Source organism: Argiope bruennichi, chromosome 4, assembly GCF_947563725.1.
Source record: "Argiope bruennichi chromosome 4, qqArgBrue1.1, whole genome shotgun sequence".
NCBI classification, from domain to species: Eukaryota; Metazoa; Arthropoda; class Arachnida; order Araneae; family Araneidae; genus Argiope; species Argiope bruennichi.
In genome coordinates this window covers 24,633,042-24,660,300 of record NC_079154.1, presented here as the reverse complement: position 1 = coordinate 24,660,300, position 27,259 = coordinate 24,633,042, and the positions used below count along the sequence as shown (strand labels likewise).

General features: G+C 25.4%; 1 protein-coding gene across 2 annotated transcripts; it reads left to right on the top strand.

Annotated features, from left to right (window-relative positions):
- Positions 1-534: 534 nt before the first annotated feature.
- Positions 535-20,690, top strand: LOC129966750 (syntaxin-like). 2 transcript variants are annotated; one of them, XM_056081307.1, is made up of 11 exons: positions 535-720; positions 2,887-2,970; positions 5,643-5,729; positions 6,270-6,369; positions 9,739-9,813; positions 13,133-13,206; positions 13,928-14,036; positions 15,222-15,295; positions 15,714-15,851; positions 18,014-18,124; positions 19,886-20,690. In XM_056081307.1, exons 1-11 carry the CDS (start codon positions 688-690, stop codon positions 19,958-19,960), a joined length of 960 nt encoding a protein of 319 aa, XP_055937282.1. In that variant the 5' UTR covers positions 535-687; the 3' UTR covers positions 19,961-20,690. The 2 variants fall into 2 exon arrangements, with proteins under 2 accessions (XP_055937282.1, XP_055937283.1); XM_056081308.1 differs by lacking the exon at positions 2,887-2,970 and having other exon boundaries at positions 537-720; positions 19,886-20,685.
- Positions 20,691-27,259: the final 6,569 nt, after the last annotated feature.

Genomic DNA, 27,259 nt, shown 5'->3' with positions numbered 1-27,259 from the left:
AGGTTAATATTTTGTAACTATTGTACACGAATGCCATGTAAGACGTCCTCTGGTAGGACAAGTTTATTATTTATTAGAGAGTGTGCGAGAAAGTTTTGGGGAAATCACACCCACTGGTTTTAATCTTCAATATACACAGAAAAATAAATACATGGGAAACCTAATATTTAAGTTGCCCATTTTTCACAAGTACATTTTCTATACCTAACAAAAAATAGTGTACATATATTTACAAAATGTTTTCTTCAACCTACTTAAGAAACAGCATCTTTGTATCTTTATAGCATTATATATATATTGTTCGTGTTCGAACTATAGTGCATTTTTATTTGTGCGCGCGCGCTTAGATTCAAAATACATCCGATTTCCTGCTCGTTGCTGCAATTCGTATAAAAATTATTTTTTGAGAAAATGCCAAACGTGGGATATTCATTGAGCAAGCATAGCTCCGGAAATCGATGTTCTACATGGAAACTCACTCAAGAAACAGAAATAGGGCCATAGGATGTTTTTTCCCGGTTGCCAGCATTTTCGATCAATTATCCGATTTCGTGTTGTTATGTTTCGCCCTGTTGCCTCGAAAACTTTGTTTGCAACCTGTTGATTTTCGTTTTTCTCTGTTCGGTTTCGTTTAAATCCTGAAAATTGGTAATCATCTAAATTTAAAAATCAGTTTATTTAATAAAAATGGTTAATGACAGACTGAGAGATTTGAAAGCCGTAAGTATCTTCTTTAATACTTGGGAAAAACAAAAGGGTTCAATTTTTGTGACACATTCTCGCAAGACAAGATGTGGGAAATAATCTGTTTATTTCTTTGTAAAAACTTCTTTTTATACTGATCTGAGTCACATATAAAATAAAATTCATATTTATTTATTCCAATATCGATGAAATAAAAGATATGTAGTTACTAACAGCTTTTCAAATTATTACAACTGTCTATTCTTGATCAAAACTTTTTTTTGATGTAATTTACCTGTTAAAATTCAATAGAAATTATTAAAATATCGATTTTTATGAACCTCTTCCCTGTTGTGTGAAAAGATAACAAAGTTTAGAATTTTCCCTGTAAGCTATACTTTTTTTTTAAAGAAATTATGTTGGATTGTCAGTTGGTTTAAAGTTCAATAATTTATTTAATTTGTGACGTGTAAAAATATTTTATCTGTATTTCTTACAAATTGGATTATTTCTACAAATCCTAACATCTAATGATTTTGTTCTAGTAACTTTATGGTCTAAAAAATTTGGATTTTAAAAACTAGTAAGTAAACTTAAAACTGAGTAAACTTAATTCTTTTATTTAAATTTTCAAAAACTAAAAAATAATTTAATTTTGTATTGAGAAAATCTACATATAAATAGGAATTATATGATTTTCAAATGGATATGAAAACAATTGATTTGATCAAGACTTAAAAAGTAAAATTTGAAAATATTGCTTTGACATTATAGAATCGTTTTTTTTTTTTTTTTTTTTAATGTACTGTAGCTGATTTAATCTAATTTGGTATCCCAAATTGATGTATTAAACTGTTGAAATTATATTTTAAGATTATTATTACTTTTTCATGTCATGTAATTTATCATTGAAACTTAATTCATTTTTCCTCAGTGAATAACATAGGTTTTCAGATTTTTTCCCTTGAATACTGTTGTAGTTTAGATTTTTTCCTTATTAAATTATTCAAAAAGTATAATTAAATTATAATGTCAAAACCTTACAAATTGCTTACAACATAGTAACAAATCAACATGTTAAGAAGCAATATCATCTAATTAAATATTTCAAAATTTTCAAATTATAAACTGATTTTTTTAGAACAAGTAAAATAGTTCTGATTTGTTCTTCACATCTAATATGAACATGAATCTCCATGATCATATCTGGTATGTTGGTACTTGCAGCATTTGTGGTAAAAAAAATTAAGTATTTTAGATATTTATTGCATTAAGTTAATTTGGCAATTTTAAGATCTAAGATTACCAAGCTCTATTATGAATAAGGCAATCATTTTGCAATATCTCTAATTTATTTCACTATAAAACTGGGAACTGAAAAGTCTGCAAGTACCAAAGATTCATTATTTATTTGAAAAAATTTATTTTTCTCTTCTCTTTATGAATAAAATTGAACTAGGTGATGCAGACTATTTTTATATATCTCTTAAAAATTAATATTGATATTGACACTGTCAGAACTATCTTTTTGTTCTGTTTGCAAGAAGACCTGTCATTTCAGCATATAAAGTGTTCTTTGTCAAACTCGGATGATATTTCTGCAGATTAAATGTTGTCATTGGGATGCATTACATGATTAAATGAGTTATCTTAATAAGTGTGGTTTTCTTTACTTCCATTTCTCTGTGTGTGGAAATAAGAATTGTTTCCCTATAGTTGCTTTAAAGCTTTTTCATCCTTGTTCGTCCAATGTATTTGTTGTAAGTTACCTGGTTGTTGTTTTTCTTTCTACGTGTCACAATTTATTGTTAAGTATGTATAAAGCAATTAAAAAAGACAAGAGAAGGATCACATTTGTACTATCTCAAATCTTCAAACTGCTGTGCTTTTGTATTTTGTCCAGAATGATTCACCGTTATGAAGTATTGTCAAATAACTTAGAAATACACACTACTAATGACTACTTGCTATCTTATCTCTTTCTTACTTCAAATCTTTTATTTCCATATTCTAACTAAATTGAAATATTGTCTTTCCTTTTACACCCTATCAATTGAATATATGCAAACAATCCTTGAGAGTGACTTAGACTGCAAAAATTTGTATTAAAAATACACATTAAATAAACTTTTCACTGCAAACCAATGGCAGGATTTGCTAAAATATTTCCGTTATCATCTTAATGGAAATTCTGTTTTATAGCCATGTACAACGAACATGACATGGCAGAATGAACCTGAGGAAACCTTTCAGCTTTTGCCAGGAACAAGTTTAAATGCTGCTGAGGTAAGCAATCCCTGACCAGTAAGAAAAATAGGAGGTGCATAAGGTATTTAATTTCTTGAATTGAAAAGTGAAAAAAAAATTCAGTCAGTTTTTTTTGTAATCAATATTTTATAGATTCTGCAATTATAATAGTCTTTGGCTCTTGAAAATTTACCTGCTGGTCAGAGATTGATATACTGATTTTTTAAAAAGTAGTATGTTCTCTTTGTACTTTCCATTAGCATTTTGAAATCCTTTTTTATCTAGCCTTTCGTTATTTTCTTTTTTACATATTGCCCCTTTGATAATTTCATGTGTTTTAATGATGCATTTTGGTCACTATTTTTCATTTAAGCATTTAAAGAACCACATTAAATTTTAATATTTCCATTTCTTATTAGTTGTGAAGATATTTGGGTTAACTGCATCCTTTTGTTGCTTTAGTAATGTACAAATTACAAGTGAAATATTTTGGTGCAAGTTATTGTTTTGTATGACATTTCCCATGACAGAATGCAATTTAGAAATCAGTATATACTGATTAAGATTTTCAAAAGATTATTTAGACATTTATTTTTAAGAAACAACTGTATGTAAGCAGTGTGTCTAAATATAAAATATAAGAATTAGGTTGCTTATCTGCTTTTTCTCCAGAAGTATTCATAACAATTTATCATATACATTTTTAAAAAGATGCTTTCACATTTAAACTGATAACAATGGCTCCATTTTATTTGGCCCCAGTTTTAGCTTGATATAAAAATTTTTTTTTTTGGTAGAAATATTTATCCAATAAAGTAATATATTTTAAGTAGATCATAGATAATTAGATATATCTTTTAACTATTCTATAATTAAATTGAGATTTTACAAAGTGGTTCATTAATAATAACTCTGATTAATGTTCAGGGTTTCATCCATATGCAATTGGAATAGTAACTGCTATAGCTGGAAATAATAGCAAGATCATGGGACGTAATCACATGGGTATGAAGTTATGTAGATTCAGATCTGTTTCATTTGCAGTTGTCAGAAAGTGCATAATCGCAGATCTTGCAGATGAATGTCGTGCATATTTTCAATTGGATTCAAATCTGAAGGATTTAGAAGGCATAGAAATACTATAATCTTAATGTATCCAAGTTCTAATGATTTTAACTTTGGTATATTGATACCACATTATTGTGTCAAGAGGATTCTATTTGTTTTAGATCAAACCAACTATATGTAGTAGTAGTGTACGTTGTTAACGAGGAGATAAATATTTTTTAATTAGTTTATTCTGCTTTCCCTAAAGATCAATAGAACCAGTTCATGTAGTGAATACATTTTCTAGACAATAACCCTGCTTATGCTAGCTTTCAGTGTGCATGTTAGATATTTGATGTTTCTTGTTACATATGCCCGAAGCCATCTCTCCTTTGTAAAAAATTAATTAAGAAGGCAAGCTTTTGGCAGCCCATAGAAATCCATTCTCTTACCCCAATGTTAATATCAAACTTTCCTGCAAAAGAACAGTCTTGTGCATTTATCTGTTTTGAAGACCCATTTGCTACAAGGTTTGGTGAGACACATTTCTAATAGTCTCTAGCTCGTTTGGGATGTCAGTTACTCTATTATAATATGCAATTTGGCCGGAATGGATGGGCCAACCATTGCTCACATTTCTGATTTACGTCTCATAATTTTTGTATTTTTTAATTTTTGGTAATAATAGCAGTTTATTAACTATAAATTTTTGGAAATGTTGCTGCCTTTAGCCTAGACTCTAATGATGATTCCTTTCTCTGATTTCAACACATCATATAAAAAATTCATGGTAGTGAATGATTTATTGTTTTTCTTGAATATTTATAATAAATTTTATGCACTCCTCAAACCTACTGATTCCATGTGTTTGCAGACATTAAGCTTTGTCATGCAGAGTTAAAAGTTAGATTAATGTGATTCAATCATGTATTTTCATTTGTAATTATATATTTAATATCTTTCTTATGTACATGAACATTTTCTAGTTTTCAAAAGGCATTTGCATTATATATATATATATATATATATTATGCAATTGCTCTTTTTACTATCATTTTTATACACTGATGTTGTTATTGCTATGGAAATTAATTTATAAATGGCATTATATGACAATATAATTTTTTTTAGATATAAAATACTTCACAAATTAAAGCATTTAATTTTTCCAATAATATCATTTGAAAATAATATGTATGTATTCAAATTGCTTTGATTACAGAATCAGAAATTTAATCAATGATTTCCAAAATTCATTTAAACTTGGGACTTGTTTTCAGAAACACATTCAGACTTAAATGAATCATCAAGTATTGAGTCAATCAAATAACATCAGCTTGTCAACTATTGAATTTAGGAATTATTTGAAAAATTTAGCCTATGCGTTTTTAATACTTTCAGAGATTCAACATCATAAATGTTTTACTCTTCCTCAAAAAAATTGACAAGCTTTAATCCCAATTTTTGGAATAGCTTTTGCAGGATATTTTTTCTATTGATTTCACAATATTATTATATTATAATCAAAAGATTATGTTTATATATGTTTATTTAAAGTTAAAAAATAAAATTTTTTATGTTTCTGAAATTTGTGATCTGTGATAATTATCGAAGAATAATTATTTTATTTAGTGTTAATTATTTATGATGCATTTTAATTTCAGGCATTGAATGATAGTTATGAAGCCAACAGTGATATTACAATTACAGTGGATGGCACAGATAGTTACATGTCCGATTTTTTCAATGAGGTAATTTTATTTTACTATTTTAAATTTTTTTATTCTGATAATTTTCAATACTTTTTTTACTAAATTTTTCATTTTTCTTGAATTGTATTTTTAGACTCTAAAATATGTCATTGTAATGTAGTAATGTTTAAAACTGAATGTAAGATGCCAGTAAAATGTGTTGAAAAGAATGGGTTCTGCTAGTATTAAATGCTTATGTGTGTGTTATCATTAAGATAGATGAGCAAATTAGTATGAATAATAACTAGTTAATATTATTAATAACAGATTCATCACATTGATAGTAATAAGCATTAAATATAGTTGATTTCTCTCTAATTAGTAAAGGGTCTATATTAAGCACATTTAATCAATAGCTGTAGTTAGGTTTGATGGTGATCTTTTATTCATGAATATTTTTTCTTATAAAATAATTTCTCTTTTTTTGAAATATACAAATTTTTAATTTCCATTTATTTTGAATTAAATTTATACCTCAAAATATTTTTCAGAATTCAATTTTTTTAAATATTAATTAAAACCTTTTATTTTCCTTTTCAGGTGGAAGATATTTCGACAAGCTTGGATAAGATCAGTGCTACTGTGGAAGAAGTGAAAAAGAAACACAGTTTTATTCTTTCTGCTCCTTCAACTGATGAAAGTAAAAAATTTTACTACCTGAAGTTTGTAATTATGTTTCTTATGCAAATTGTTTTAATTTTCATTGAATTATAATCTCTTTAAGAGAGCCAATACCATTTTATATAGTACCTAAATAATATTACAACTAGGGATTGCAATACCGGGATACCGAATACCGGTATTTTGAGCCATTTGTACAATTTTGTAATACGGGTATTCACAAGTTTAAATACCGGTTTTTCGGTATTTACTAGAAATTTTTAACATTGTCTCCACTATATGATCAGGGATCGCGAACATAGCAAAATAGTATACGTTTTTGTTTTTATGTCTCCCTAAATTAATTAGCTAATTAATGGCTTAATTAATTGCTTACATTTAAATTAGCGAAACATGGATTATCCCTGAAAGAAAATATTGTATCCATAACGACTGATGGAGCAACAATTATGAAAAAAGTTGGAAAGTTGATTGGAGCAAATCGGCAGTTGTGCTATGCACATGGAATTCAATTAGGACCAATAGATGTATTTAGGGATTGCAATACCGGTATACCGAATACCGATATTTCGAGCCATTTATACAATTTTATAATACCGACATTCACAAGTTTAAATACCGATTTTTCGGTATTTAATAGAAATTTTTTAAATTGTCTTGTAATTTTTGAAATTGTTCAGGGATCGCCAACATAGCAAAATAGTATACGTTTTTGTTTTTATGTCTCCCTAACGGGTGAAATTAATTAGACTGTGAATACAAAGTTGCATCGTACAATCAAGAGAAGTGATAAAATACTGAAAGACAATGGATTGTTAAAGCCTCCACCTTTTTCGCACAACTTTGCGTTTACTTTGACAAAATAGGAGTAAGAGGAAAGATGAAAGGAGATGTTTAGGAGGAGATTCAAAACACGTTGGAGCAGTTTACTCCTAATGATGGAACGATTTTTGGAACTGATATATCCAATCCAAAAAGCAATAATCAACTTAAACCAGCAAATTAATTTTTCAGATAGTGAATTCGACTTAATATCCAGAACAGGTTGTTATAACTTAATATAAACTTAATATTAAAACTGGCAGTTGAGGCATTATGTCGGAGAGATTCTAATTTATTAACAGCGAATGCAACAATAAATTTCATATAACAGTCATTGAAAGAACAGCACACATCACTATCTGAAGAATTATATATTACATTGAAAAATCCCACAGAAGAAAGGCATACCGAAATAGAAAATGTCTTACGGTATTTACATAATTATAACTATTTTAAAAATGAAAAAGAAGAAAAGAGACTAACCAATTCAAATCCGATCAAGTTTATAGTAAATTTTCTTAAAATTTTTTTACCCACAAACCTGTCCACATTCAGAAGAATTTGGTACTGTTATCGGAGATTATCATGGCACAAATGTCGACAGTGAAAAGGAATTGTCCCTTGAACAAAAATTAGAATTAGCGATAAATAAAAAATATTCAACAAACTAAAATACAATACAGAAATCAGCTATATCCAAAACCATCCGACGAGTAATCGATTTATTTGAAGATGAGGTATTTTAGAAGTAAATATTTGGAAAAAGTATATCACAAATTGCTAACAGTACCACCAACTATCGTAGATGCCGAAAGAGCGCTTTCGACAGCTGATAATTTTTGCCCAAAATTACATTCCAGGCTTAATGACAGTACAATTGATGCATTATGTTTTTAAGATCACATTTCAAAAATTTGTAATAGTACCAGAGACTGAATAGTGATGTTAAGACTTTTTTGTTTATCTAAACATTATTATTGCCAGGTTCTCTGCTGAACACTCTATACACTTTCAGTGGGTCCCCTCACATGTTGGTTTAAATTGTAATAAGATAGCGGATAATTTAGCTAAGACTGCCTAAGCAGACATATTTCATGGTGATGCAACACTAACTTATTCTGAAATCTCCTCTATCAAAAAGATGGAGTCGAGTGCACTTTGGAGAATCCCACCTGCTCATCCTTGGTACTTTGGTAAAAGTCCCGATTGGTGTCACCGTCTGAATATCTCTAGAAAACAGCAAACGGCTATCTCTCGTTTTTTAAGTGGACACACCAAATCCCTCATCTTCCAACACGGACAGAGGATCTTTGCTGAATGTCCTTGGTGCAAGGCAGATCAAGCCTCTCACAATCATATTCTTAAATGTTTAAATTTTACAATTTTTGAGATTTTAAGGGATCCGCTATTGTTTTTGGACTTTTTAGAGATCTTTGGTTTCATGGAGGTGGTATAGTGTAGCTGTACCACTTTGGATCAGAAACAACAACAGCACTTTTTTTGTGATTGAAATAAAGAAGATGTTCCTTTACTTTTTTGTGATTCTTTATAAACCGTTATAATTTATATGCTACAAATTATTTTTGTGATATTTACATTCTCTAATAAAATTGGTAAGTAAAACAAAGAAACGCTCGTGTTTTCTTTCTTTTCCTAAAATTTCCAATACCGGTATCCCGGTATTAAGATCTAAAAATACCGAATACCGGTATTGAACTTTTGGTCCGGTATTGCAACCCCTAATTACAACCTTTCTTGCAAGATATTTGGGATTAAAATCCTTGTACCTTAGTGTATTTACTAGAAGATTTAATATCTGTTAATTTATGTTTTAAAAATCTGTGAAAATGTTTTGGTTGTTCTGTTAAAAATTATTTTAAGGGTTTTTTTAAAAAATATGTATTTGAAGAAAGTTAAATATCTTAATTGTGATTTTGGTAAAGAAAACATATTTGTAACTTTTTTTTAAATCTATTCATCTTCCTGTAATGGAGAATTATTTATTTTATTATCTTCACTACTTTATATAGATAGTTAATGAATTAGAAATTTATTTTTATTTTATGTAAATATTTTAAATAAAATTCTTTTGGGTTTAAAATCATTGTATAAAATGGATTAGTTGTGGAATAATTAATTCAATCTCTATGCATTCATTAATTTTTGGATAGCTATTATATTTGTTTTTCAGGGATTTGAGGGATTATGTGTTTTATATTCTGTTAAAAAAATAATGACTAACTTTAATTGGTAGTGACATCAGAAACAAATATTGGAGACGAGTTACGAGTACTTTCTGTACTGAAAAGATGCTTTGTGTGACAAATGATAATTTTCAAATGGTTTGCTTCAACCTTTAATAAGTTTGCTATAAATAAATTTTTGACTTGATAATTGCATGATCTAATTATTTTTATAATAATCTTTCCAAATGCAAATTATATGATTTGTGCATTTTTCTTCATTTTAACTTATCTTCCTACTTCTTTTATGCTTTGGTGACCTTTTCTTCTACCTATTTTTAAATATGTTTTGGTTCCCTATTTAATTATTTATTTTTCTCCAGAAATTAAACAAGAACTTGAAGATTTAATGGCAGAAATTAAACGATTATCAAACAAAGTCAGACAAAAATTGAAATGTAAGTAAATGGCATTTTATATATTTTGTATAATTTTTACAATCTTTTCCTTTTTCCTTTAGTATGTTGGTTTTGTATAAAGTGTAATTTTCTCTAATAGGCAAAATATAAATCCTTATAAAAATATATAGTCAAACCTCATTTAATGAGTACTTCACATAATAAGCAAATAAAAATGTAAAAAAAAAATGACTCCCTTAATAAGCAATGTTTCGCATATTAAGTGAAAGGAGACATTGTGACTTCGCATAAAGGATCTTTGTAGTTTCTCATGTTCTCGTTTGTCTGATTTTCATTTTCCCCCTTCAAATTAGAACTAGAACTGTAAAATATACAATTAATTAAATTTTCGATAAAAATGCAGGACATTTTAGTAGGAATCATGGCTTTATGTTGTGATATGAGAAAGGAGCATTTTAATAAATGATTTATGAGCACAAATATAAATGAATTAATACCAGAAATTACAACACTTCTATTTAAACAGACAAGGAAAAAATTATATTCAAGGAAATAATCTCTTGGTATCATAGTACTTATTCAGGGGGCATCTTTCTATCACTTGTGAAAATTGTGTTCAAGACATTTTATTACAATTTTTTTTAAAATTTAAGGTTTAGTTATGTTTACACATTTGACCCCAAAGAAAATGTCACCGAATGAGGGGTGTAAAATAAAAAATAATTACTATGGAAATCAAATGCCAAATCATTCGGAAGTGATAATGATGTGTGAGTGTGGCTGACTTAATGCACCATGTAATCACTCTAAATCAATAATTTGAAGTATTCTAAAAAACAAAGTTAAGAAGATTGATATATAAAAAGGCTTCACCAGAATGTCTCGCAATGGAAACATACATTCAACAATGCTGAAATATTGTTTCTCACATGGATCAACAAGGAGAAAATACAAAGTGATGCTATTAATAAAAACATAATTTGTGAGAAGGCAAAACTATTTTTTGCAGATCTCATTAGGAAGTGCCAGAATCATCAATGGATGAAGAAGATGAATTGAATGCAATCCATAGGTGGTGTGAAGCACCATCATCCACAATGTCAAGAGGCATGGAGAAGCAGCAAGTTCAGATAAAAAGGCGACTGAGAACTTCATTGATATATTCAAGAAACTTACAAATTCTAAGAATTTTTTGCCACAGCAGGTTTTTAATTATGATGAAACTGGTGACTTCTGAAAAAAGCCAATGAACCAAATTTATATTGCAACAGAGGAGAAAGCATAGCCAGGTTCTAAACTGATGAAAATCTGTATTATGCTGTTGCTTTGTGCAAATACATGTGGCATATGAAAATTAAACCGCTGCTCATTTACAGTTCGGACAATCGACGAACTGTCAAGTAGTATAAAGTCAGGAGAGCAAGCTAAATGTCGTGTAGAGGTCTAACATCCCTTGGCGTAGATGGTGACCTCTTTGAAGAATTTAAATTAATGAAGATTTTGTTCCTACATCCTACTATGACTCTTTAATGCAGCAGATCATCTCAAATTTTAAAAAACTCTACACTAAAGCACTCTTGCTTTGAGATAATTGAAGGAACCAGTGTAATTCTCAGAGAGTTTTGAGAAGACCATTTTCACATCATTGCATGCCTCAAGATGATTGACTAGGCATGGTAAAGGATCACAAAAAGAACCCTTATTTCTTCATGAAAGAAATTTTGTTTAGGAAGTATTTTTGAATGCAACTACAAGGGTTTGCAGAAGTGTCTGTAGTCCTCAAGATTGTGTTTCTGACCAAAATTATAGAATTAGAGGTGGATATCAATGATATTAAGGAACTGGAAGAACATTGCCAGGAGTTGACAACCGAAGAACATATTAAGCTGTATTCTGCATCACAGTAAGGTGAGGAGATATCAACAAGAGAGGAGATTGCTGTCTCAGCAGAGCAATAATATTTTAGTGAGATTTAACAATATTTATTTATTATAAAAAGTAAGATGTTGAAAGCTTGGTAACTTTTTCCATAGTATGTTGAGAAGCATCATCTTAATGAACTTTAACTATGTGTGCTATAAATTTATTTAATGTTAATACTTTGTTGAATTTTCTGAAAATTTTAAAACATTGATAAAATCAAATGTCTCTAGACAACTTGTAAATAATAGCATTATTGTAAATTTATTATAATATTTTTTTGGAATGAAATGCATTAACTTATTTTATTTTGATCCCATGGGGAAAATTAGTTTGCTTAATGAGCATTTTATATTTTTAATCAGATTCGGAAATGAATTATGCTCATTGAGCTCATTAATGAAAAAAATATTTGTAGCATATTGTGAAACTATGGTAACAGTTTTATGAATTTATCTCATCTTTCAAAAATAAGAAATACTTTCATAAAATTTATTTTGTGATTATGCATTTACTTTATTATGCAATTTTTATATGCCATTATTTGTAAAATATCCTGTTTGAACAATATCCTGTTTTGTAAGATAAAGTTAAAAAAAATTCTGAACTCCAAATAATATATATAGGAAATTTTTCACATTTTAATAATACCTATTAAAATACTTTCAAGATTAAGCCATCATTATTTTGAATGCAGGAAAAATATATTTTCTATGTTACCAAGGCACAAAGCAAACGAGGCTTTACTGATTCTTTCAATGTATGCAAAAAACTGGTAAACATTGGGAAAACTTAATCATTTATCTGGAGCTTCTGAAGTGAGTTCGTATGTGAATTCTCAGTACAACCAGAGAAAAAAAAACAGAAAGGAAACTTAAATCAAACAGGGCTTAATTTAGATATTACTGTATTTGCAAAGCATATTGGATAACATAATTATAAAATTTATGAATGCCTTTTAAAATGTGTTATCAGGTTTAAATTTATTTGTTTTTTTATATATTATTTGATGCAAATGGATTTTGCAAAGTCTTTTTATTATTATTATTATTATTACTTTGAATATATTAACTAATAATAAGAATCTTTTAAAAAATTCTTTATCTGAAAACGAAAATGATCAGTTTAAATTCAATTTAAATTCTGAAAATGTTCTGAATAATTAGAAATATAATAAGGGAAAACATAAAATTGTTTAAAAAAGGATCCGATCTTACAATTCATATTGTTTGAATTTCTTCAGTTGTCTAGAATTCCAGTTCAATATCTTTTGGTTTGGGGCAATATATAAATGAGAAAGATCTCTATTTAAAAGGTTGATTTGCAAGCTCTTTTAATTATTAATGCTGATATGAATTTTATTTATCTTTTTATATCATTAATATGGTTTTTAAAATTTTTTTTTTACTTAATGAAAATATAATTTTATTTATGATAGTGATGGAACAAAATATTGAGCAATTGGAGCATGTAAATAATACATCAGCTGTTCTCCGTATAAGGGAAACACAGGTATGCTTTTTCTATAAAAAATATTATTGCTATGTTGGTAATTCTATATGTAAATTCCTTAAAAGATTGGATAAATTTTAATTTAACTTAATATTTGTATTTTTTCATTATTAATTTTTTTATTTAATTATTATCCATTATTTATGCATTCTTAATTTTTCAATCCTATTGAAACTTATAAATTTAATCTTGTGTGTAGAATTCCTTTAATGCTTCAATTATTATTATTATTATTATTTTTTTTTTGTATAATTTATTGATTGTGTTATGCATCTAAGTTTCTACATTTTGATAATAAGCCCAGCTTATTAGTCTTTTTTTTTATCCTAGTGTAATTAACTTTTCATAATCAAAATGAGATACCTGAAAAGCCTTATTTTGAAACTGAATTTTTGTGATTTTATTTAATAGTAATATTTTCATTAAATGTTGATACAAATACAATTTTTTTATGGTATTAATATTTTTAATAATGATCAGAAGATTTTTTTAAAATTTACATGTTAATGTTTCTCACTAAATATTTGTGTTTTGTGTCATTAAACTTTTTAGATGCAGTAGGAACTTAGAAGATTACTATTAGTCATATTTATTCTAAAAATAATAATTTTAAAAATTCCATCTAAAATTGATAATTTGTGGAGCATGAGAATACTCAATGACTATTGCTTGCTTTTTGTAATTTATTCTCCTTTTAATTAAAAGATTATTTCATATTTAGCAATCAGCTTTATCTAGAAGATTTGTCGATATCATGTCGGCTTACAATACCATCCAAGTGGAATATCGTGAACGTTGCAAAGATAGAATAAAGCGCCAATTAGAAATTAGTGAGTATTTCCTTTTTAAATTGGAAGAATAAGTTTAATAATATTTGATAAAGTATTTTTTAAAAATCATTTATTTACCCATATATATATATAATATATACAATTCTGTCTGAAAAAATGTTTATGAATTTTATGGTAGAAATCTTAAAATATATTGTAAGTTTACACTGTACATTAAAGTTTTTTGATTATATATTGATCATTTATGCTTAAATCAGAAAACAGAGAAAGATATAAATTATTAAAATATTGCTAGTTTAGTGAATCACCACATCTTGATAGTTACTTTTGAGTTTTCATGAGCCACTTCTAATTGACCATTCTGGAATGGAAACAGATAATGGAACTGATAACAGGCATAAATGATATTATAGATAGTAGGACTTTCCCAAGTGATAATGGACTCTATTTTTAGTGAAAATGACTTAGGTAGCAAATTTATAGGAGAAGAGAAAATAGAGATCAGATTATAGTGAAACAAAAATTGTTTAGTTGATAACTTCATGTTATAATTTGTAAATGTAAAAAGTGGAAATGTCCAGATAATCTTACCTACATTATTAGGTTTATCTTTCAATTTTGTTCAGATCAAGACTTGAATATTTTTGCAATCTCTTTTCTTCAAGTGCAAAAAAAAAAAAAAAAAAAAAAGTAAAATAAAATTTTATTTTTATTTTAAAATTTTTATTGTGAATCTATAATTAAAAAATAAAGCAGAAAAAAGTAATAAAGAAGCATTTATTAATGATAAATAAATGGAAATTCAATTTTAAATTATTAGACAAATTTTTCAAAAAATATTTTCTTTTGGATGAGGTGCTTCTGGAAGTGCTGATTTTTTTTTTTTTTTGTACAAAGTATAAGTGGCATTATTATATAAACGCCATCAAGCATAAACTCTTCTGAATCTAAGACTTAACTAAAAAAAATTGAACTTTTATTTTTAAAACTTATAAATAATTATAGATTCAATTTCAATATCTCATGTAGTTTACATAATATATGCTATACATATTTTGTGCTTCCCATTTTAATATCATTATATATTTAAAAATGAGATGGCACAATTATATAATGAATAATACGTAATTCTTTTGTTTAAAAATTTTTTAATTTAATCTAATTTCAAAGATTTAATGATTTTTATTTTATATGGATTACTCTAATAATATTTCATTCTTGTAGCTGGTCACTCAAAAACTGATGCTGAAATCGAAGAAATGTTGGAAAGTGGCAATCCAGCTGTATTTACTCAAGGGGTAAGTGAAATACAGTGTTAACAAATATTTTTAGTTTTTGTGAAATGAAGTTTTAAGTTTAATTCAGTTTTTCTGGTTGATATTAAGAAAAAAATTGATAAGATAATTAAATAAGTATAAATTCTTTGAAAAATTTATAAAATAATTGTAATTTTTTTATAATTTTCCACTGTCTATGGGAAAAATAATTTGCTGAAAATAGTTAATTATTTCCGAAGCAATTACTTTTTTAAAAATTTATATGTGAAAAAATTGAATTAAAATATAGGATAATCGTAAGATATATTGTTTACCGTAGCTTTTCCACTTAGTGAAGTAACAATTATATAAAAACTGCAAATTACTTAATCATTTTTTCTAATGGAATATTTTTTTATAAACTTCTGATTCTGGCTTTTTTTTTTTTTTTTTTTTTTAGATTGTCATAGAGACTCAAAAGGCTAGACAAACTGTGGCAGATATAGAAAACCGTCATGCTGATATTATAAAACTTGAGAAAAGCATTCGTGAACTACGTGATTTGTTTGTGGATATGGCTGCTCTGATTGAAAATCAGGTAAATTATCTTTCACTTTTCTGAAAAATTGATGAATAATCTTATACCACTTTCTTATTTGTGGTTCATTTTTGAGTTTTATTTGAAAACTGAACATGATTATTTAATTAAAAATAGATTTTTGATTTATTTAATTATATTAATCTTCTTTTGTAAAAAAAAAAAAAAAAATCAGTAATGCACTGTAGTTAGTTAATTTTGGAAAGAAATTTCTCTACTGGTAAGGCATATACAAGAGAGAGTGGAAGCAGTTATTTTCCAATAGGGAGGCGAAAAGACATCACCAATGGGGGTGGGGAGAACATTTTTCTTTAAAATAACATGGAGTAATTAATTTTGTGTTTAATTAAAGATGATTAAGTACTTAATATTTAATTTAATTATAGTGAATAATAATTTGGAATATTTAATTACTTGTATGATGTTGAGAAGTAAAAATTGTGTGACCAGATTGAGGGATAATAGAAAATGAAATGAATGAAAATGATTAAAGTAACTTAATCTCAAATTGAATGTTCCATGTGGATGTTGGAAACAAAATTTCACATTTTTGCAACTTTATAGCAAAATAAGAAAAACTAAAAAGCTGAAACAAATCAAAATAATTATTAACTTATTATTAAACCTGCATATTGAACAATATATATGTTGAAAGGTAAACTGTTTAATTAAAATGATGTTGTTGGATATTATACAAAATGAAATCAATCAAATCAAATGCTAAAACATTTTTCAAAATCAAATTTGGATTGTTTACAAAGTATAAATTTTAATTATTATTAAATCTATCAATTATAATTATTGCTGTTATTATTGTTATTGAAAACAAGAAATCTGCATATAACTGACTAAAAAATATATATTTTTTTTAAGGATGATCACTTAATTTCAAACTTGATTTTAAATTTTACATAACCCTTCATCTTTTCAGTTTAGGACAATTGAATTGGATCAGTCTTTAAAATGCTTAACATATTTTATTATTCATCACAATAATTTTGATATGTAATTTTCAATAATTAACAAAAGGTTCTACATAAATGATATTTTATTATGAAAAACTGATGACATGAAAGAATGGAAAGCAAAATCTGCCTTAATTTTTTACAAAATCATTTAGTTGAAATGTAAAAAATAATTACAATTAAAACAGAGAGAATACATTGTTCTTAATATATTAAAGAAACAAAAAACAGCTAATTTATTACAATATTTGAATATTTGTTTTGAAAATATCAAAGAAAATATTTTTTAGTAAATTAATATAAAAAATCCAAAGGACTGGTCTAAATTGTCTTCTAATACAAATACAGAATATTTCATTTTTCTTCAAGACTGATATTCTGTGTATGAAATAATTTTTTAATTGGAAACTAAGTTTCTGGGAGAGACACCTTAACTTCCTTGTTGTGTTTCGCAAATCCACTGTCTCAGATAGAATTTTGAGGAACAGATGTAACAAACTATCTTTTAATATGCATTTGTTTTTAATTTATAGATGCTGAAAAAAGCCCTAATCATTTAACAAGAAAGGGAAGAATAGCACTGAATTCATAAAATTGTTGCATTCTAATCATATATCTAGTCATGCCACAATTAATGTCCAACATTTTGCAGATATGACTGTTGTTCGCTAGATCATTAAATCTGGAAAAAGTTTACCTATTTCAACTGCAACCATATTATAACTTCAAAATGGTATTTCATTTATAAGCATTGTTAATACTTAGCTCTCCATACCTTTTTTTCGTGGAAGTACTGAAAATTTTTGCTCTTAAATTCTCGCCAACAAGGGAAAGGGAATATTGCCTCCCTATTATCATCACTCTTGGGCATAAAGTTTATTTAAGAATTATCCTCTTGGATTTTACTCTTTTATAAACTTTTTATATCTTCTGTGAAACTATCTTGAGAGGAAGACTATTAAAAATGGTTACAATGCATTAGTTTAACCTAATTATGTTCTCTCATATGCTTCAACCACAATAATATTCTTTTGGTCAACATTTGATTTATTTCTTTCCTGCCAAGTAAGTTTGTATCTAAATATTCATTTCATATCACCATTAATAATCTATTATATTTTTGAATTCATAATTTCAGCTTTTTTAATATTATTAAATTTAGATTCATGCATTAGAATAATAATATATTATTCTTAGGGTGAACTTGTGGATAGAATTGAACACAATGTGCAGAATGCAGCAGATTTTGTTGACAATGCTGCAAGTGATTTAAGTCGGGCTGTAAAATACAAAAGTAAAGCTCGAAAGGTAAGGTTTGAATCATTGTTCTCCTTTCTTTAAATTTTCATCACATTAAATGAGTTTATAACAATAATAATTATAATTTTTTACTCTACTATCAAATTTATTTTTTTATCGAAAAAATTAATGATACAAAGCACCAGTGAAACATTCAACTTTTATGGTTCTTCTGTTATCTACAAATTATCTTAAGTGGAGCTGTAACTCTACTTTCTTATTCCTAAAATAAAATATGAAAATGATTCCAAAATTAAAATAGAGAAACATATTTTGCTTATATGTGCACATCTAATAATTTCTTCACTGTATCAAAACATTAATAAAGAAGTTTAATCTTCCAACATATTTGATATTTTGATTAAAATGGCTAACGTTGTTCTACAAAAAGTGATGAAATAAAACAAGGAATAAGATTTAATTACTATAGTGGCAAATATGAAAAAATAAATATAATCTTCATTTATAGCTTATATAATAAAATGAATAAACAATAATAAAATAAATAATAAACAAACAATAATAAAAGAATTAAGCGTAATATTTTTTTAATAAGTTGTCAGAATTTAGGAAAATACTATACTACTAAATTGGTATTATTAAAAAAAAATTAATGATGTGAATTTTTTTTGTTAATATTTTTCAAAGTTATTCTCAATAACCTTAAAATTTTTCTAAAATATTAAGTAGTTAATTTTTTTTAAAAAAAGATGCATACTTCCATTTTTCAAAATAGATTTGTGCCAAATTTGTTGATTCTATGATGTTATAGTTTATCTTTTAGAGCAGCAACACACACATACTTATTTGCTTTTATTATTTGTGGAGAAGATAGATACTTATTACATAAGAAATAATTATTCTATGAGGTTATTAAAGAGCTCCTAAATTCTTTTTTCCATGAATGTTTTCATCAAAAAGAAAAAAATTCCCTTATCTCTTCTCTTCTTTATTTGAAAAGTAATTTAATGATACATAGTATATTGATGAATAAAAAAAATAGATTATACATGTGTTTTTTGCTTTATATTATTTTGCTAATTTTTAACAAAAACAAAGATTTTTCATTATCAAAATTTCATTTATTGTTTGGCTTAGTTTTTGCTGATAATCAAAAATGCTTTTAATACAGTACTTTTTTTTTTTTGCATTTTTTAGAATTGATTGTGATATAAGTTATTTTAAAAACCAGAGATAGTTTTATTTACTGTGTCAGTTTAAGAATTAAGTAAAAAGTAGTTTTTTGTTAAATAACAAATAATTTAAAAAAACATGTTCTATGAAGATTTCAAATCATTATCAAAGTTTTCATTAGCCTCCAGTGATGTTGTATAAATTCATTTTACATCATAAAATACAATTTATGAAAGTAGACCCATTATTGTAACTGGGAATCATTGAATTTTGACCTTCTATAAGTATTTTTGATTATTAAATTTCTATTAAACCTATATACTTCTCTATAGTAAAATTATTTGTAGTTTGTCTACTAAAAGAATTTCATATGATATAACATATGTATAATTTGTATTTATTGCTGCAGAAAGATAGAAATTTTAAATTTGAATTTCTTTATGTTCTTTAATGATATTTTATACTAATTCATCATCAGCTGTAATTTTTTAAAATTTATTTTTTCTCAGTTTTTATTAGTTTAAATTTATATTTCTTAGTTTACTTCTATTATATATTATCATTTTGTTTATTTTGTATTGTTTTTTTTGCTTTGTTTTTTTATTTATCATTTTCTTATTCTTTTTTATTTTTTAGAAAATCATCATTTTGTGCATTATTGTAGCAATTGTGCTGATAATTCTGGGATTAATCATAGGATTTTATGCATAACATATTGAAAATAACCATTTCAAAATGTTGGTGCTACTAACAAAAAATATCTTTATTGGCAATGAAAACTTATTTTTCTTTTTGTTTTTCAGTGAAAGAGACTATAATGGGTATTAAAGCTGTTGCAGTGCTTTTATTTATGCTTTTTATATTTATAAATTTTTGGAGGTTCAATGCTTATAGCATTTTGACTTTTCTCCTTTTTTTGTGAATCGTGAATGAATGTTGATTGTGTTCTATTTTTCCTTTTGTTTGCTGGCTTATATTTTGTAACGAAGAAATACTCTAGCTCATAAGCATTATTATTGAAGATGGGAGCTTTAAAAATATGTTAACAATGTAATGAAGTTATATTGCAAAATATTAATGTAAATTTATACTATCCCTAACAATTTTTTAAAGATAAGTGATAATTATTGTTATACAATTTTATTAGAATTTGATAATCTTAATTTTTTGATTTTTCCAAGGTTTATTGTAAATTACAAACATTTCCAGTAAAATCGATTTTATGAATGTGCAAATATATATTATTTTATAAGTAATGATGGGAATTTTCATAATAATTCTACTAAGAAAAATGCCTGTTATTTTTAAACTGCTTTGAAAAGCAGCTGTTGAAATTTTAGTACCTTCAAAATTTTTATTATGAAAATATTTTATAATGTATTGCAAATGACCAAGCAGAGAATTTTTGTGAATTAGATATTTTTTCATTGCTCTCTTTTTATTATTTTTGTGATTAGAACTTTGAAAAATGGCTTTCAAGATGACTGTATGTAAGGTGTTTTTTTTTTTTTTTTTTTTTTTCCTTACCCAGTTTTTTTATAGCCATTAAAATACCTCATTTCACATTTAAGAATAAATACAATATTCAACTCATTTAATAAAAAGTCAAATATATAACTTTTAATAGGACAAACAAACAAATGCATTTTTAAATAAGAGAACTGTTTTCACAAAGAAAAAAAAAATATTATCCTATTGTTTTATTCAGAGATCTCTTTTTCATATATATTTTATGCAAAATATATTAAAGCTGTGTATGCATTTCTGATGAACATAACAAAAATTTGTACTATCAATAAGATTGCATGGACACTAGATGTATAAACTTTGTATATAATCATAGATATCTATTTTATTGCTAAATTTTTTTTCTTCAAAAAATTTGTCTTTAAGAAATTTTTATTCTGTTATTTTTTATATTTTCTAATTATTAATTTGTAATTTTGATATCTTACGGAAGCTTAAAAGAATGCATGATTTAGAATTTTTGTACAGTTAATATACAATACTAATGTGATATAAATCATTCCATTTTTTAAGATTTTATTTTCATTTAGAAATAAAATAATTTATTGTCTTTAAAAGTATGGATTTCTTTAATATGGGTTTTTTGCTTGCAAAATATGGTAATTGAGCTTCACAAGATTTTTATTTATTTTTGAAACAAAAGCTTTTATTAAGATATTACATTGTATATTATTTTGAAATAAAATTTCAGGAGACATGCAACATAGCAAAAAAATGGATGTTGGTGAGCAGAGAACAAATTATATTTTTAATTTATTATCAACTCTAAAGTTATATATTTAAGTTGTAGTTGCATTTTGATATTTTATATCTTTGGATTCAATTTGAAGCATTCACTATCATTAATCAGCATAAATATACTAGTTTTAGTTATCATTTCTTATTAAAGTGCATTAGGTTTTTTTTTTTTTTTTTTTGTGATAAGAATAAAATTTCTGCTCAAATCTTTTATTTACATGATTTTTCTCATTTTTGCACGATTTTCTATTATACTATGTATTTTTAAAAGTAAAGATGTATGGCATTTATAAAATTTAGTGGTCTGGCACGATTTCCATTATAATGTAGTGATTATTTTAACATGTTTAATTTTTCTTTATTCAAGTATGAACTGTCAATGAAACTCATATTTCAATTTAGTTTTGTTATGGTAATTAAACAGTATAACTCATTATACTTTAATACTAAATGACACAACAAAACTGCTTAACTTATTTTATGCATTTATACTTTTAATATATTTTATATTTTTGTTATATCCAAGATAAATAATAATAAAATGTAATACTTAATAAAAGCAAGTGACTATGAAAACAAAAGTTCCTGTAGGTCTTGAATAGGCATTAATTTTTTTTTTTAAGTCCATGAGCTTTGGAAATCCATTTTATTGACACTATACTTTTCAAGACATAAAATAGTGTACTTAAAATATTAAATACTAACTGAATGTGTATTTTTTTTAAAATTTATTTATTATTTAAAATTATATGTTGATGTATTTTTTAAAGAATAGTGCTGCATGTGATGGTATTTTAAAAAATTTAGTTTTTATATGTATTAATGTGATTGTATTACAGTTTCATTTTGGAATTTGCAGTATTAAGTGTATAATTTATATGAGCAAACAAAAATGTTTTATGTTACTAAAAGTCAACATAAAATGTAAAATTCATTTTAAGTAATCTTTTATTAATTACTACTGTTTATCATTTAGCATAAAAATTGTCATGAAATGATAAATTTTTTTTTAATGACCAGTAAAAAATACTGTCCTATTTGTGATCTCCGAATTGCACTGCTGTGCAAATAAATCTAGTCTTTGTGTTTTATTTTTTCTGTTAATAACTTTTATTTTGTTTTATTAAATTTTAGAGAATTTGTTTATGTAAATTTTGTTATGTGTTTATATATTTCACTTTTTTTTTTCTTTTTTTTTAAAGAAAACATGAAATATTTTTTTTTTTTTTTGTATTACTTCATTATAAACTTCCATTATTAGTGATTCAGTGAGGCATTTTTCTAAGACACTCTCTTAAACTTAGCTTAAAAAGTAAGATTATAAAGCATAAATAATGATAATGGAAGACAAAAATAAATTCTGTGATATTTGTAATGTTTTAAACAATTAATTTATATGTATTTATTAAATTTTTATATTTTTTAAAATTACTATTTGTTGATATATGTTTATAAAATATTTTCTGATCACTTTTATCAAATCTGCCATGTTCTCTACATATATATTACATGTGTAACAATATTTCTGAAATAAAAATGCTAATTTTTAATCTGTTTGCTTATTTACTAATCACAGAATTTTTTAAAAAAACTATATTAATAATTAAATGAAACTCAAAATTAGTGTCATTTGTTAATCTCAACTGCACTTTAATGTACTTCCAAAAATCATCATAACTAAAGAAATAATTGTTACCTTTAATGACAAGTAATAAATAAATTTAAATTATTTCAATGAAATTATCTTGGATATATTGATGTTTTCAGTTATAATTTTTTTAGTGTGTGATAGTACACCATTTTGTAGTTCATTGAAACAAGAATATAATTTATTTTAAAGCAAAGAAAACACTTTGAGCAATCATAATTAGAAGATAACTGGAATAAAGGCAACTAAATCATTGTATAACATTTGATAGAAATTTCTGAAGGTTATTAATTCTATGAAAGAACTCTCTTTATTTTGAATAACATTAAAATCATGCTTTTTGTTGTGTATCTTGTTTTACCAGTTTTATTTAATTCATAATTAGTATTTAAAAAAGGAGTGCAATCTTTATGCAAATTTCTACTTGTGTAATATTGCATTTTTTTTCCCCTCAAACATAATTTTTATCATCTGTCTATCAATAAAAATAACAGTGGCCACTCTAAAAAACCCCTGATAAATAAAACACTGTTCTTATCAAACTAAACTATAAAATGCATTAATTTCAAATAATTAATTATGATTTCAACTAATTAATTATGTTTTATCAGCTGTCTTCTGTATTAAACTTCATTTAAAAAAATTATATTTTCAGTTCAAAAAAATTATTATTATTTTCAGATATTTATTCATATTAACTTAACTAAAAAAATTGTACTGATTAGTGGATTTTCTACTTGGAATATATAATAAACATCTGCAGTGCACATAGAACAATATAGAAATGAAGTATTTATTCCTTAGCATTATTTATAAATTTGTTTGTAAAACATGAATCTAATTGACCTTGTTTAATTGCAGTTCAATATTATGAAGTTCTTTCTGAAATTTCTTATTCTAAATTGGACATTAATATTAGGCTATTATATTGAAAACTGTCAATTGCTCTATTCACCATGTATTCATAAATATGTTATGAAATTACAAATGCATGAAATTGAATTTTGAAATAAATGCTAATTTTATTATAAATTATAAAAATTTCTCAGAATAATCTGTTTTTATTTACATTCTAAGAGTGTCTACCCTCCCACCATTTGAAGAAGTAAGGAAGAAAATATTTAGTTTGTCTTAAGTAAAGACTTAATTTGCTATTTAAAAAAAAACAATTGTTGCCAATTTTTTTGGGAGAAAGTCTATTAGTCTTGATTATAGTTGATATTAAACTCAATGTTAACTCAACCATGTTAAACTCAAAGGAAATCACAAAATAAAAGGCAACATTTGTCATATTCAATTTATTTAATTAAAAAATATAATTAAATAATATTGCATGTTAACACTGCCATTAAAAATATTTGGCAGATGTAAATTTTATATATGAATCTCATTCTCATCTTTTTGCTGTGTATAAATTTATAGTTGGTTTTTTTTTTTTTTTTTTCTTTGGTGAAAAATTTGTTTTATCATCTGAAATTTAATATTAATTTGAATACTTCTTTTTGTAGAAGTTTAAAATTATTTTTTTCTATGTAATATTTCTTCAATTTAAACTTTTTACAGAAAAGGATCATAGCTATAATATGCCTTTTTGCTCTGATAGTGCTTATTATCTCCGTAATTGCTGGCTTTTTCAGTTTTTCATAATTGTAAGTATATTATGAATTATATATTATATTCTTAATCAAATATGTTATTTCTACTTAAAGTTTGTTTTTGCCTTTTACCTACTGTATATATAATGGAGAAAAGTTTGATTTAATTAATCATTGTATTTTATTAACATAATAATTGCCACATGATTCTTGTAAATGATGTAACTCTTCAATTATCACAATTCCACCAACCACATGCTGCTTTCTATTATTGTTTATGCTTTAAGTAATAAGCATATTTTTTCTTTTTGTATTTTTATGATTGTCATAAATTTAGAAATTAATAAATTTGTCTACAATAGTATTAGAATTTGATATGTGTTTTCTAAATGTAACGGCATCTTATAGCTATTACTTTTGCATTCTTGTTTTCATGGCATTCCTTATGAATGACTACAAAAAAAATTATTAAGTTTGGTGCAGTTTAGCCAAGAATGGCTCTTGCACCATTAAAACACAAGAACCAAACCAAACCAAACCAAAAAATATTATATTGCTTTTAGAATGAAAGTTTCTTTCTCTCTTTTCTTCTTTTTTTTAATATCTGTGAAAGATTAGGGAAAGAGCGGCATTTTATTCGCCATTTGCAAAATATGAAATATTTATCCCAATAAAAATAATAATTAAGCTTATAGTATATTGCAGAATAAAGTCATCTAATGATTCCTTTCCCATTGTTATTTAGTTTCTATGCATAGTGATTAAAGAGAACAAATTGAATGGAGTTTTTCATTGTACCTTTTTTTGTGAATTGTATAATAAAAAATATAGAATAAATTCAAAATATATAAACAATAAGTTATATATATTTTGTCATATTAGTTGTAAAAATATTAGAAGAAAAAATTTTGAAACAATATTTTACTGTGCATCTTTAGTTTTATTGATTGTTATATTTTAATTATTTTTATCTATTTGGATTTATGCTTATGCTAATAATAATTATTTCATGAAATTAATAACTATACTGTGTGATTACTAGTTTTAATGCATAATTTTTGATAAAGCTAAAAAAAAATTCTTTTTTATTAGGTTTTATGAAGAATGACTATGGCCAGGTCAGTTTTGTTTCAGTTTCAACAGTTTCTGATGATTACTGCATTTAATTTTTTTTTTTTTTTTAATTTTTTACAATTCTTGTGTTGATACATCATTAACATTGGAGGGATTCTTAATTATTCATTGCTTGTTGCATTAATATCAAACAAATTGAATTCGTTAAGCAGTTTAGAAATAATTTCATGTTACAAATTTTCCATCTTATTTTTATCTATAATAGATAATTGTAGCAATTTTTTTTAAAGGATAATCTTGTAATTTTGAAAAATATTTGAACTACAAATTTCTTTAATTTTTGTTTTGGAATTACTCTATATAATTAAAAGAATTAATTTTTTGTACTGAGCTCACTATCCATCTTTCCCTTCCATATTTAAAAAATATTCAAGGCTTCTCTTAAATGCTTGAGTATTTTAAAATATTTTACTCTTTCACGAATGTATCTTAAGAGTTTGAAAACTATCTTCTTACTTCTTAAAATGAGCTCTAGTATTCTGTACTGTGTTCATGTTTAAATCATTGGAAGTAATTGCACTAATCTCCTTAGTTATAAATGTATTTGAATGTTGGATCTGAGTAAAATTACCGTCAAATCCTAAAAATTACAAAACCAGCTGAAAACATCATTCTGATAATAAGAACAATCAGGCATTTATAAATTATTATTTGTATTAGTTTTGTCTGCTAAGAAATTCCAAACATTGAATCATTGAAATTAAAGATCATGATTTTCTTTATGCTTAAGTAAAGTTGCTTGTATCAGGTCTTCTCATTCCATTTTCATATCCCTTATATGTGGGAAAACCTTCTTACGACTTATTTGTGAATGAAATTGTACTTCAATTTGAAAATTAAAGACTAAATAAATAATTCATGATGAATTCAATTAAAAAATTATTTAATTAAATCTTAAATGAAGACTTCTGAATTATTTTTGCTTACTAATGCTAATTTATTTACTAATTTTTTCTACATTAGCAGCAATGTAGATTTATATGTGAGAATTTATATCATCCCATTTAAGAACCTAATTTGCAATATCAGAAGTTCTGGTTTATAAGAATTTATTTGTATTTATTATTTTAAAATAAATTAATTAATTGCATTTAAAAACTAATTTTGATTTTCTGGTATCTGCAATTTTGATTATTATTAGTTCTTTCTCTATGGAATTGCTGCATCAATTGAAATCTTGGAATTTGAATTCAGGTTTCACTATATGTAAATAATTTAGAAAAGTTCATGTAAAAGTTTTTTTTTTTTTTTTTTGCTAGAAAAAGTTTTTTAAAGTAAATATTAATTATATTTAATAAGGTTTATTGATAATAAGCTTTACAAAAACAAAGCCAACTATAAAAACAAATTCATACTTTTATTTCATCT